Below are 15,715 nucleotides of genomic sequence, written 5' to 3'. Positions count from 1 at the left end.
ATTCCACTGTCGAATGCCACAAAACTTTACAATGGTATTAGAGCTACCTTCGAGAGATTAATTCACAAATTATGTCTGTGAATTGTTATTTAATTTGTTTTCTTTATTATTATAGATATTGGATTATTTTTATTAAAAATTGTAATTGGTTGTTAAAAATTGTTATAACAATTTTTAATTGATGTCATTTTGTTGAGTTCTAATTCTTTAATTGTTATCAATAAATTAGTATGCGTTGTTGTGCAAAACCAACCTTATTATGTGTTGTTGCGCATAATAGGGTTATTGCTAAAAGAGAATGGGTTTTCATGCATTTCTTCTTGTTTCATAGACGGTTGCCAGAATTTAAGAAAATTTTCCAAATTTTTGTTTCACGACAGGATTCTTGGAAATATGTCATGAATGAGTGTATAATCAAAACGTATGATTATAAGTGATGAAATTCCCGATTTGATTGCACTTGTGGAATTTTCCCACTAGCACGTGTATGACCATATGTTTTGCAATGTATGCTCGTACACGTTTATTTAACACATGTACAACTGTATGTTGCAAGGTGTACACATACATCATAATTTCACACCAATAGATTTTGATTATTTTCAATCATACAAGTGTGGTTTTCCTTGGGCATATAAACATGTATTTTGAGGCTGTGTATATCCATAGGTGTTGAATACTGTAACACCCTTTTTTAGATACATATCTCTACTGGAAATATGCACTCGAAGAGACATTTTAGCTCAAAACTCCCCACACAAAAAATACAACAATTATAAAATATACATGGTAATCTATTCAAATCTCACAATCCAAAAACGTGCATTACATAAAATCTAGTAACACATTCAAATACCAAATAGATCCAAACATTTAAAAACCAAATCATAAAATCGAAGTGCAAAAGTAAATAAGAATAAGTCCAAAATACATCGATAGAGTTCCAAAGAACAAATGACTAAAATACCCTACCTCATTCATTGCTCCAAGCTGATCTATTAGGTCCCCTGCCACCCGATTGGTCCATAGTCCTTCCTACAAAACCACAACAAGAATACAATGTGTGAAACACACTTAGTAAATAGGTGACTTAAGACCTTGCACATAACAATATTATAAGTCATAATCGTGTTCCATACCAAAGTCCATTGTAGTCTCTTGGATGTTTCCTTATCATCTAGAATGTCCATCTGAATATTTTGGCATCCCGTGCTCAATCTTTAATGACAATGTCATCTTGGATGACTAATATCAAACAGTGTATGTCGACATCTCGGACATCTAATGCAAGTATAAGACATCCCAGATATCAAATATAAAGTATACCCAATACACTTGTCGATGAATTTCGGGCAAAGGATACCCTAGAAATGAGTAAGACCTCAAGCCTTTTTCAATATTGTACAAGCATCATAGACGCTAATACACCCAATTGATGCATGAACAAGCATCCTAGATGTGAAGACGCCTTATGTTTGTGCATAATAGTAAAACGAGTATCAAGATCATATAAACTAGTCCTAGATGCTTTCACAACCACACTACACACAAATAAAATAAGATAATACATAGTTTTTAGTTTTCGACTCAGAATCACTTCAATCAGGGTCCATGTCGTCATCCACATAATTGAGCACACCTAAATTACCTTTTTTGTTATCTTTCACACAATTCAACACACCTATCAAATTTTCATTTCACATTAGCTTCCTTAAGGCCATATTGAATTTATTTCCCCATATTCATCCCTCACAGGGGTAAATTAGTCATTTTATATTTATGTATAAACATTGTAACCCATTGCACTTCTTTTCTCATTTTCCCTTAATTATACATGAAGGTATACTTTGTTTCTCATACAAAACCATGCAACCCACCTACACAAGATCGCAATTTGGGGCATAATACACAACCATGTGTCTCATACCACATAGACGTGTGTCTAGTCTCAAATTAAGACACCTGTGAACTAATCTAACATGAGAACTATTCATTCCTAATTATATATGGCCATGTATGCTACCATATACGAGCATATAACGTCTTTTTTCCAAAATTATGAATTGATGTTCATGCATTTTCTGACCATCCCAAAACACAAGAAACAAATCCAAAATCCTTCCTCAACATTCCTAAACATTCATACTTGATCTTTCACATTACACTTCATTAATAATCTCAATAATGTTATCTGATAAATACAACAGTATGCCATCTAGTTTCTTATAAACAACAATAATCACAAAACTATTATTCACCATATTTAAACATCACAAATGCAGCCATACAATATCCAATTCTTAATCATTGCAATTTCTATAAATTTTACAATATCAAAATAATACAAGATAAATGATAGATCTTATACTAGAGAGTAGTTAAATTGGAATAAAAATAATATGAGAAAAAAGAAGCATTTATTCCTTCTTGAAGATTTATATTATATTCACCTATGAATGCTTACATGATCCAATAGTGTTGAAAGACTTTCTGATTAATAATATAAATATATCTTTCTTTTAGATTTACTATATTGTCATCATGAGCGTGAAATTGATGAAGAGTTTATGTTTAGCCAGTTAAGAGAAAGATTTCAATTATAATTATTTTTTACTTCCTTAGTGATTAATTTGTCTTAGTTTTTGAATTTCAAAATATTTTATTTAATGATCCCATTTCTCTCTCACTTAATGAGTTACATGATCTCAATATTATCAATCATTTTTTACAACAAAGACTTCCTCTACCTTTTTGTTGATCTAGTATAACTAATAAACTGACTGAAACAACACAACCAAATCTATTTGATATCAAACAAGTTGGATTTGAAAATTAACCACTAATAAAGATTCACTAATATAGATCTTTATCTTTTATTGAAAAATCAATACTCTAACATTAACTCCAACTAATCACAAATCCTTAATTGCACTGATTACAATTGAGATTAGGGTTACATCATGTGAAATTCACACCGAAATGATGTGATTCCATTGAAATTACACCATAACAATGCAATTCTGATTAAATTGACACAATTATAGTGCAACTCCAACTTTAATCAATTGGTATGACCAATGCGGTCCCCATGTGATTTTAATGGAAATTGCACTAAAATAGTGCAATTTCAATTGAATCACATTATTTTAATACAATTTCAATTAGAATTGTATTATTTTAATGTAATGTCTATTGAAATCGCACTAATTTGATGAGATTTTAATAGTCATTGCTGACATTAAGTTTTTTAATTTAATTTTTATAGTGCACGGACAAAAATTATATTTAATAAAGTTTTTAGAGAATAAAATATTATTTATCTTTGATAAATATTAAAGGCAAATGACTAATTTTAGATTGTAAAATAACCGGAGTAAGAAATATATTAAACAAAACTTTTACTGTATTTATCCTTAAAATTAGTTAATTTTGTTAATATTGTTTGATATAGAAGATGAGAAAGTATTGTACTTCAGATTTCAAATATGAAAACTTACCATTTTGACATATTTCGTGGGAGAGATAAACATTCTACCTTAGTTATACTTAATTTGTATGGCATAAAAGTTAAGCCAAACACGTCTCTGCATAACTGTACACGATGAGGGGGCGTGTATTATATTATTATGGCAAAGGTCTGTTTCCCACTCAAAGTTTAGTGAAAAGACAAATTTTTATGTGTTAACTTTTAAAAACTTAAATACACACTCATCAATTAAAATTTACTATTAAAATTAAAGGTAAAATGGTCATTTAGCTAAAAATATTTAAAAACTAAAAAATTATCATATTTCACCCCCTAAGTTTTAAAACTAACATTTTTCTCTATCCAAGGTTTGAAAATTCATCATTCGTCCCTAGGGTTTGGAATTTTTTTCCAATTTCTTCCGACAAGCTTTTATGTCGTCGTCTCCATCTTTGTCAATCTCTTCCTCCCAACACTCTCTCCCTCTCCCTCTAAACATCATCAATTTCCACTGTTGATGACTGACAACTTTAAAGCCATGAATGGTTTTCAACCCTAACGATGATCAATGAGGGACGACGCTAGGGAGACCAAATGTTGACAAAAGAGACATTGGAGAGATAAATTGCACGATGACAACGTTGGGGAGACGAATCACACAACAAAAAAGATGTCAGGGAGACAAATCGTGTGATGAAAGAGATACCGGGGAGACGAATCGCTCAACGTCTCTAGGTAGACGAATAGTGCAATGACGACGCCGAGGAGATGTTTCTACTCGTGGTTGAGATCCATCAACCTTCTTCTTTGGCAGCCAAAAGAAGATTAATGGGGAAGGTTGGCTTTGCTTGCTAGAAGAAATTGAAGAAAAATTTGAAACCCTTGGGGGGAATGGCAAATTTTCAAATCTTGTGTGGAGGGAAATTAGTTTTTAAACCTAGGGGGGCGAACTGTGATCATTTTTTAGTTTTTAAATGTTTTAGTTAAATAATCATTTTACCCTTAATTTTAATAGTAAATTTTAACTAATTGTGGGTATTTAGGTTTTTAAAAATTAACGAGTAAAAATCTATCCTTTCACTAAACCTTGGGTGGAAAATAGTCTTTTGGCTTATTATTATTTCTGAATCTGTTGGCCAAGACAGGTCTACAAATGCTGATATTTTATTATGAGCGAAATAATTAATATAATTAAACATGTAAAAAATCATCTTTTGGAACACAATATTCCGCATGAGTTGTGCAGGTTCTATGTTTATTATACATCCACATTCACCCCTTGATACATTGTAATTGTAATTAAGTCAGATGCTATTAGCCATGAATTTTTTTATAAATATTTCTTTTTATGATAAGTTTCATATGGATTCTTAATTTTTCTCTATCTTATACGGAGTCATACAATTAAGTGTACAACCATTTTCAACCATGCATTAGATTTGAAATTTAAAATTTGTATCGAGAATAAATTTTTCTTTTTAAATTGTAAAATAGATCAGATGCACCTTTGTAGGTACAATTTTCGATGAGTTATGCAAACTCCCTAAATGATAACTAGTTTAAATTATGTTGAAATGAAGTTAATCGGGTAGAATTTTATTATTATACGACAAAGATTAGCACCATCGATGCCACTGTGTTAGGTGACGGGTTGCAATACTGATGCCATTGTCGGATACTTTGAGCTTTCCTATTAATTATTCATTTATAATTTCGTAAGTTTACCCTATATATCAAAGCCAAAAGGTATCTTCACCAAACTATATGAAATCAAAGAAAAAAACAAACATATAAGATGAACTCTCCCTGCCATTGTTGACGAAGAAATTTGTGCATAAACGGCAATTTAAATAAATATCTGAAATTTTCAAAATAAAAAAGTAATATGACTGGCCTAGGCTTTCTCACCATTTGACATGTATACATTCCTTCAGTATAATAATAACAGGAATAACTCTTAAAAATAATAGCTACTCTTCCAAATCTTTCAATTTAATATGAAGTAGATGTGCTGTAACATTTCAGGCATGCTCCTCACTGCATGTTGTAACTTGTAATACTACTACTCATGAAGAATACATCAATCTAAATATTTCTTAATTAACAAGATAATGTTACTCTTTTTGTCTTCCCGAAGACGATTATATAGTTTGAATTTTTTTTTTATATTAATTACGGTAGATAGGTCACTTAGATGAGCTTTAGTTTAATTTATTACTATTTTAACACAAATCCCATAGTAAAGATAACCTCATTAATCTCCTCACCAAATTTTATATATATATATATATATTGTTAATATTAAAAATTACACGGATGAAAAGTATATCAAATAAATGAGATTTGAGTACAAGTAAATGAATAGTTAGAATTGAGCAAGATGAAACAAGTTATTTTTTTGTGGTTCGGTCAAAATATTGCATGAGTCTATATCCATATCGTTGTTATTGATATTTAGAAAGAACAATGAGAAAAGTATTGAAAAGAAAATTATCAAAGTATTCTCCCCCTCCCCCGTTTATACATAATTATTATCCATTCATAAATGGATATACTTCTATTTTTTTTGGTTCCTTTCCTCTTATTTGCTTTGGATCGGAAAATATAGAAAATATAAAAGTTGGGTGAATCAAAACCCGAAAGGAGGTTCATGGCCAAGGGTAAAGATGTCCAAGTAAGGGTGCTTTTGGAATGTACTAGTTGTGTTCAAAACTGTGTTAATAAGAAATTGGCGGGTATTTCCAGATATGGGAAGTGAATATGTCTCTTAATTAATAAAACAATTAATAATAATCATAAGATAGTAATTTTTGAAGCGCAATTAAATGAAAATGCACTTTTGTTAGTTTGTTACTAAATTTCATAAAAGTAGGTCTGTAATTCTTTAAAATTGGTATGTTTATGGAGGTCATATTTTCAATTGATTTGATTTGACTTTCGAGATCTTTTTCTTTGAAATTGGTATGTTTATAAAGGTCATGTTTTCAATTGATTTGATTTGACTTTTGAGATCTTTTAATGCTCCAAACTCGAAGTTGCTTCTTGCAAGTGGTTGAATATTGTTGTTCACGAGAGTTTTATCGCTAAAATGACTTTCAAGAATTGATTTAAAATAGAAATTTTTTACCAAATAACAGGTGCCCTCAATTTTAGGAGTATGAATGGGGGAGCTGATTATAACTTTTATTTTGTTACATTAGATTCTACATGGATGGTCGAGATTGTAGCTTACCAAACATCCATAGGTGGCTAGCATATAATGTGTTGTGTACATAAGTCATATGTTAATCAAGTCACTTAAGAAGTTGTGATGTCTTGTATAGGTCATGTTTCTCAACTTTAAATTAGGAGCAAATTTGAATGTTAAAAGATCTCTTACCACTTTTCTTTGATTACTAGAAAAGAAGTTAGTAGAACTTTATGTAAGTTGTAAAGTTTTCTTTAAGTATTCCTATGCTATTCAAAGAAACTCTAATTATTTGAATCTTAGCATTTTCTACTTTGTTTTCTCGTCAATCTTTCTTTGAAGTAACATTCTTTTTCCTAAAATCTCTTATATCTATTCTTTGAAAATGTCACATTCATGCTTTCCAAATATCTTATGAATATTTAAGTAACGATGAGGTTCATTGCTATGACAGACTAAATGGTTTGTATTTTGAGGTCTCTCTATTAAAGATTCAAAAGAGAAAGAGGTCATCTAGAAGGAAAGGTTGGCAACTTCTTGAGTCTAACCAAGTATTTTTGTTTGAGTGGTAGGACTGATTGAGGAATGTGTGTTACCAGTGCGTTAGATTAAGGCTAGCAGGATTATTGTTGTTTCTTTTCGTAAGGCAATAGAATTGAATCTTATTAAGGAGAGACTTGGTCTCTCCATAAAGCTTCGTAAACTAGGGGAATGTCTGCATAATGACCTGAAAGATGAGTTGTCTTATCGAATGTTGTTTAAAAGCATGGGATGTTGTTAGTGATATGTAGAAAGAACAATTACAAGAGAACCATTACAAAATTCTTCCTCTCCCTGCTCGTTACAAAGTTTGTCATCTATTCATATGGAGGGAATATTCTTTTTAATTAATACAATGGTTAAGAATAATGATAATATAACAACTTCTAAAATGTGAGGAAGAGTAATTGCACTTTTGTTGGTTTGATGTTGATTTCCAAGAAAATGTGTTTGTAATAATAGAAAACTAATAAATTTGTGAAAGTCGTGCTTTAGGTTTTTTTTATAAGACTTTTGAGATCTTTTAATCCTCCGAATTGAAAGTTACTTCTCATATGTCGTTGGTCATTTGATATTGCTAGTTACGAGATTCCTATCCACTTAATAGATTTTTTGACCACATAACACACACAGATACAAAGAGACAAAACCGCACACACACAAATGCATGCATGTGTACACAAATATGGATGTACGTGCACACACAGAAACTTGTATTTGGTGAGGAGTAAAGAGTTGTGTGCACGCATGGTGTGGTGTTTGGTTATCTTATCTTATATTATCGTATAATAAGTATGTTATCATTAATATTATTTTTTTTAATAAAACTGTGTATATACTTTTGAATACATAACTATAGAATTGTATTTGAAGCAAACTTGTTCAAACTCAAAACAAGCTTTGCTTGAACAAGCCTGAATACGAATATAAGATAAATGAACACAAACCCAAATATGAACTAAAGAATAATAGAGAAAACAAATCCAAACTCGAACTTGAGCCCAAACAAAGGTCATGCTCCGCTCACAAGTTGAGCACAACTTGCATTATAAAAAAAAAAATGATAATAAAAGAAACGACGTCGTTTAGGGGAGCCAAGCTGAATATCTCATGTTAACCTGAGCCGAGTTTTGTTTGTCCACATGAACCCAAGTCGAACATGAATTCTTAATTAAAACATAAAGCAAGTCAAATACAAACTAATATTTCTCTACGCTTAGTGAGCCCGAGTCAAAAATGAGCTAAACCCATTTGAAAACAAGCCAAAAAGGGGTTTCACCTTGTTCAGGCTCAATTTGGTTTGAATTCAACCCTATATAACTGGGTATACAAATGATATATTATTATGGGTTAAGTGAATTTGAATTAAGAATAAAATAATACATAATTATATTATAATATATTATCTATATATATAATTGTATATTCAAATATATATAATATTACTCTTATTTTTTATCATTTGAACACACACACACACACACACACACATATATATATATATATATATATATATATATATATATATATATATATATATATATATATATATATATTATGAATAATAATAATTAGAAAAAGGATAATAATCTAAGTTGTAATAGAGTAACTTTTACTTGGGTGAGTGTTAGTGTTTGATTTAATTGATTAGTGTTGGGAGTTGTAGTTTAATTGTAAAGAGAAGGCCAAAGGACTATTTCCCACCCAAAGTATGCAATTATCTCAAGTTTTTTTTCGTTAACTTTAAAAATCTCATTTACCTATCTATAGACAGTTAAAATTAATAGCTTTTAGGACAAAATCATTATTTTATTTGTAATATTAAAAATAAATTAAAATTAAATCTAGTTTTCCCCCAAACTCTAAAAACTAACCATTTCCCCCCTAGGCTAGATTTTAAAAATAGCATTTTTCCCCCTAAGATTTAGTTTTCAATCTCCGATGTCATATCCGATGTCATCACCAATGATGAAGCTTCCTTGACGTATCACCATGCTCTAGTGGTCTCTCTTCCCTTTTCTATAATGTCAGTCGACGTAGTCTTTCTAGGCCAGATTTACATCGGTCGTTGTTTTAGAGGAGAGAAGAAAGACCGTTGGAGCATGGTGATGCATCGAAAAAAATTCGTCGTCGACGATAGCATTGGATTTAATGTCAAGGATTAAAAACTAAACCTTAAGAGAAAGAATGTTATTTTTTAAAACCTGGTCTAAGGGAGAAATAGTTAGTTTTTAGGGGTTAGAGGGAAAAAGAGATAAAATTTTAAGGGGTTAGGATTCCACTAATTTTAACCGTTTATGGGTAAGTAAATAAGATTTTTAAAGTTAAAGGGGAGAACCTTGAAATGATAGTATACTTTGGGTGGGAATATTCCTTTGGCCTAAAGAGAAATTAGCTCTTATTTGTCTGTTTATGTGTGAGAGGAAGGTAATATAAGGACAAGTTATTTAACAATATATATACACACACACACACACAAATATTTGTCTGTTTACGGTTAATTTCATGTACATGCATTACGCTTATTTTGCATTGTTGTTCCAATTCCATACAAATAGGTTCCTATTTGGAGAGTACAGATGGCAATAAACAGGAGGCCAAAGGACGATGTCACCCCTAAGTTTAAGTGTTATCCCAAGTCATACTAGTGAGGTTTGAAAAACCCAAAATCTCATCTATTCGTTAAAAATCTCAGTTATGATTAAGGGTAAAATAATCATTTAATAGAAAAATTTAAAATTATAAAGTTTTATTAGTTTACCCCCTCAGCTTGAAAACTCACAATTCCCCCCACCTAAAATTTGAAAAATCAAAATTCTCCCCTAGAGTTTGCAAACGTTGCTAGAGATGGTCGTCGTCGATGGCATTGACTCTCCCTCCCAGCTTAACTCTCTCTGTCGATCACTTTCCAACCACCGACGAAGGCTAATTCATCCAATAAGGACGAGATCATCCTTGTCCAAGATGAAGACGATTGTTAGAGGTCTCAGACAAAGACGATGTGGCCATCTGAGACCTCTGACAGTCATCTTCATCTTGAACGAAGAAGATTTTATCATCATCGGAGGAATTAGCCTTCGTCGGTGGTTGGGAAGTGATCGGTAGGGAAAGCTAAGCCGGGAGGGAGAGCCGATGCCATCAGAGACAACGAAGTTCACCATGTCTGACGATGATTTGCAAACCCTATGGGAGAAATTTTGATTTTTTAAATTTTAGGTGGGGGAATTTGTGAGATTTTTAAGCTGAAAGGGGGGCAAACGTAATAAAACTTTAGTTTTTTTGTTAAAAAATTTTAACTTTAACTCTAACTGAGATTTTTAACGGATGGATAGAATTTTGAGTATTTCAAACCTCACGGGTATGGTTTTGGGATAACACTTAAACTTGGGTGGGAAATAGTCCTTTGGCCTAAACAGGAGGACAAATGGTATAAAAAATATGGCCGAATGACTATTTTCCACTTAGGTTTTACTCTAATATCAAAAATACACCTGTAATAGTTTAAAATTTCAAATACTCATCTATCTATAAACTTTCGTTAAAATTACCATTAAATATTAAATATAAAAGTAAAATCACCATTTTAATAATATCATTTAAAAATATATAATTTTATCTCATTCTTCTCTAAAATTTAAAAATTAACTTTCACCCTAGATCTTGATTTTGAAAAGTGACTTCCCCACCCCCCTGCCCCCCAAATCACTAGGTTTTTTCTTCATTTCTCTAACCACTAATGACTGCTAGTTTCTAACCTAAGCCTGACCACTGAAAACTTCACCCCAAACCTAGGGACAACAAAACATCATCCTTCGAAGGATGACGCTTATCGTCCAGATTTGGAAGACGAAGCATTGTCCTTCGTTGGGCTTCAAAGTGTCATCCTTCATCATCCAAACAAAGGTTTTCACTAGATTTTAGGAGAGGGTGCTATTTGCTAGAGGAAGTGACCAGATTTTAGGATATCAAACCCTAGGGGGAAAATGAATTTTTCAAATTTTAATTCTGAAGAAAAATTGTTAGTTTTTCAAACTAAAGAGGAAAAATGAGATATAATTTTAATTATTTTAATATTATTGATAAAATGACTATTTTATCCTTAACCCTAATAGAAAATTCTTGGTTGTGTGGCAATTGACTAAACTTTGAATGGTTATTTGGATATTTTAACTACTGTAAGTATATATTTATCTTTTCACTAAAATTTAGATAGGAAATAGCCCTTTGGCCTAAAAGATAAATTAATCTAGTGATATTTTCCCACATAATCTGAAAAAATAATTAGCATAATATTTATATTTATGATCACATTGTGCAAATGTTCCAATTCACTTAAAACTTAAACTCCCTCAGCCTCGGCAGATGCTAACAAGTAGATATGTAGTCTCATAAAATCTCCATAAAGTGTTGTGTTGGCTGCTTCCATTCTTTTCGAAATCTGCTTATCTGTAGTTAGTAATCACACTCATCAAATGTTTCTACAATATGGTTTTAATTTTATACTAAATTGCTTTTTCTTTATTATTATTAATTGCTTTTAGTACCAATATTAAAGCAGTTATTTGACAGGCAAATTCTTGATTAAAAAAACATTATGCAATTTAAATATAGTATAATGGCCATGACTGACAGTGCAACGGAGTTAAACTATCATTAAAACTTTGGTTCTACCGACGAAATCCATGCCATGCCTTTTTCTTTTAGAAGAGGGCATAGGCGTGCTCATTACTTTGCTATCTTATGTACACGCCACGCTTCCAATCTATCATCATTCTTTCTTTGTCATTTTCAAATTAAGACTGTTTAGCACCATCCTTTAATTGTGTAAATCACATTTTCTCATCCAAAATTAAATTTTGCAAATGAAAAACCCTTTTTTACGTGGGTTCATATTATCCACTTGTGAATGCATGTGACTTTTGTATTGTGTTGCGTTCGAAATGGATTCAAGATATATAATAGGGAAGAATCGCTGAGTAGATCTACAATACCAGTTTCAAATTCATTGAAAAAGGAGGATATTGTGATTCACAAAAAGCAAAGACTAAAAATTTCAATACCTTGCTTAAATCTACAAGGTCTCTTTGGCCTTGTACATGGAACTCCACAATGCCTCCTCCTCATATGAATTCCTTAAATCTTATATCGATAAAGCCTCCAGAAGCTTAAATCGATGAACACTTAGATCCCACCATTTGATTTGCAAAATTAATCTCTCACATTTCCCTAAAATTCTAATTATAGAGTCGAAGTTTCTATTTGATGAATATACCCCTAAAGGTTGGGAAGATGGAGGTGAAATGGTGAATGCTGATCAGACTATCAGATTTTTCTCATTTTTGGGAAAAGTAAATTGACTTCTTTGTCTTTTTACTGTTTAATTTCGATTAACAGACTTTATTTTGAGTAGATTAGTGTTATTTGTGTCACCAATAGGTGCGAAACTGTTTTTGGGTCAAACCTTGGGTGGGACTATTTGATTCACTCTCAAATTAAATTATAACCATGTCTCTCTCTGTCTGTCTCTGCCGTTTTGTATGTATACTCATCTCCACGCAAATATTATATCTTGTAACACATTATTCTACATTTCCATTTTGATGGCACTGTTCTTCCCACTTTCCTGAAATCATCCATAGCTATTTCAATTTTTACATACAAAATTAATCACCTCCTCATACATTCATTCATTTTATTTCAAACTATTTCATATTTATACGAACAAGTACAACAATCAAAATCTCTTACATCCCAACTCCCATCTTCAAATAATCTAATAATTTAAAACTAATTAAACATCTAAAACAGTAATTAACCCTCATAGATAATTCTTCAAATTCTAAGCAGAAAAATACTGAGTTCAGGTCCTCCATTGTTATCTGGATTCAACATGTAGAATGCTTCTGAATCGCGGCTACCAACAACTCGCTCAAACTTCGCCCTCATGTATAATAACTCACCCTCGGAAACTCCGGTTTTCCGTGCATCCTCCACCACTGGAATAACCCCTGCACCAATGGAAACGCTTTGCACAGTACTCAGCAAGTGCCAATCTGACTCCCCGCACGGCCGGGACTGCGCATACCCACACTTCCTCCCATTACAATACATAGTCCACATGGGCTCATGAAACAGCTTCGCCGCCCGCCCACGGCCGCTCTGAACCGGAGCTTTCTCACACTCAAGTGCTATCCGAACCAAACCAGAGGCCATTTCTTTGACCAAAGTCGACGTTGACATTGCAAGTTCTAGCAACAAAACCGGTTCAGACCGGGGATCATCTTGAACGGCAAAACTAACATGGCCACGACGGTTACCAAATAGGGTTCCGGTGACTTTCCGGCCTAGAGAAGGAGTTATAGAGAGATGGGTCGGTATCGATAACCACTTGCACGTGGGAAGAATTATAGTGGGGAAAGTAAATATATTGAGAAGTGAACGAATGAGAGAAGTGAACCTTGAATGAAGTTTGTTTAATTTTTGTAAAGCGATGGGTGAATCTCTTCTAACGAGAAGCTTACCTGAAAATTCTTCATTTTCAGGTATTGACGACACGGACGTTGACCTGATGTAGCTTGAAGGAATGATTTTTTTTGAGCTTCTGCAACTAGTGCTTCTTTGCAGGCTGAGTTCCTGGTATTGTCTCATCTTTATTCGTTTGAACTGATGAGTTCAAGAAAGAGAGGAGAAGAGAGTGAAGATTTAGTGTTGTGTGTTGTTGTATTGAAAGTTTTTGGCAAGAAACACGAGAGGGAGAGAGAAAATGATGGAGGTTGAAGAGAAGAAAGAGGCCGACAATGGTGATGATAGTGTTTGGAGGTGGCCAATATAAAGGGAAACTATGGAGGTTTGTGATGATAATGATCCCCTTCTGAGCTTTTATATATATATACATGGTGCATTGACGCTTTGCAAATTGTTCACACGGTTCATCATAATGTTTGTTTGCTCACTGTTATGATATGCCCACCATAATCATTCATCTCTACCGTTCATCATGTGCAACAGCGAATATTGGTTCGATTGGAAAAAGAGAATCGATCTTTAGCATAGTGATCTGAGTTGACATAATCATGGGAAAATATCTCAAGAACCCTTAAGGTTTTCAAAGTTCGAGCTAGGAAGCGTATCCATGAAAAGTTGTCCTCTAATGGCAATCTCTCAGGTAATAAAAAATTTGGATAAATTATCAGACAGACTTATTATTAATTTTACTTAAATTATTAAAATAATTTTTATTTTGTTATAATTTTATATTAAAATTAAAAAGTCAAAATAACGAATAACATAATAAATTTAAAAAATATTATATTAATAATAAAATCACAATTTAAAAAATATAATTTAATTAATTAATTTCATAATTTGATGACATGGAATAAATTCTAAAATATTATAATTATAAAAAATATTTTTAAAAAATGCACAAAACACGTTTAATATAATCAAACATAATATTAATTTAAAATCAATAAATTTTTAAGATATTTAAGTAAAATAATATTTTATTATAGCTAATTAAACATAATATTTATTTATACATATCAAATTTATCAAACATAAGTAATAATTTATATTCATTAATCTTTGATGTAATTCATCTTTGTGGAAATATTTCACTTTTGGTAATAAAAATTTTCTGAACTACATACACCCTGAAAGTATGTTTGGTTGACTGTTATGAGATGTTTGGTTTGGGTAATGTTTTATTACCAAAATAGAAAGATTATCTTGAAGATAGATTACTTAGAAGATTACTAGATATAAATGATTATTGTGTTTGATAAAATTTGGTAGGTATAAATAATTATTGTGTTTAGTTAAAGGTAATAAAAGATTACTAGTAAATTATTTTACTTAAATGTCCTTGAATATAATTATTCTTAAATATTTTTTATATTATTTGTCATATTAATTAAAAATAAATTTATTTTTATCTCAAAAAATTAAAAATAATAATATAATTATAATAAACTAAAGATTACCTCAGTAATTTTTAAGTACCTAAGATGAAGGTGGTAATCAGATTACTACATATATTACTTGTCACGCCAATATTGGTAATAGAAGATTACTGTAATATTTTATTATTGACAAACCAAACAAGAAAATAAAATATAGATTACTAAGGTAATATTAAAAACCCCCAACCAAACACCCCCTTAAAGTTATTCAAATATTACTCTGATAATCTATATTTTATTACTAATATTATTTTATTTAATTTGTTAATTAATAAAATATGTTAGTAATTTTTTCTACTAATGATATAACAGTTAATATAAGAGATAATTTAATTATTACATTTACCTTAAATATTAAAAAATTTTCAAAGTAATATTGATTTTGTTACAATCCTATCATTACTTGTTAATTTTTTAAGACAAAAATGTCCTCATTTTTAATAATATAACAAAAACATAAAAAATATTCTAAAATATTTATATTAGTAATCTTTTATGACATTCAACTAAACACAATAATTATTTATATTAATCAGTTTTTATCAAATATAATTTTAA

The 15,715-nt window shown here is 31.0% G+C and overlaps 1 protein-coding gene across 1 annotated transcript; it reads right to left on the bottom strand.

The window, feature by feature from the left end:
* Positions 1-12,841: 12,841 nt before the first annotated feature.
* Positions 12,842-14,046, bottom strand: LOC123197683 (protein MIZU-KUSSEI 1). Its single transcript, XM_044612021.1, has one exon. The coding sequence runs from the start codon at positions 13,839-13,841 to the stop codon at positions 13,026-13,028; it is 816 nt and encodes a 271-aa protein (XP_044467956.1). The 5' UTR covers positions 13,842-14,046; the 3' UTR covers positions 12,842-13,025.
* Between the last annotated feature and the right edge of the window lie 1,669 nt (positions 14,047-15,715).

Source organism: Mangifera indica, chromosome 15, assembly GCF_011075055.1.
Source record: "Mangifera indica cultivar Alphonso chromosome 15, CATAS_Mindica_2.1, whole genome shotgun sequence".
Taxonomy (NCBI): Eukaryota; Viridiplantae; Streptophyta; class Magnoliopsida; order Sapindales; family Anacardiaceae; genus Mangifera; species Mangifera indica.
Note: the sequence above shows the minus strand (reverse complement) of the source record. Positions and strands in the feature narration are given on the sequence as shown.

Excerpts from the sequence above, each read along its gene's own strand:
- LOC123197683 (XM_044612021.1), bottom strand. The coding sequence starts at position 13,841 with ATGAGACAATACCAGGAACTCAGCCTGCAAAGAAGCACTAGTTGCAGA.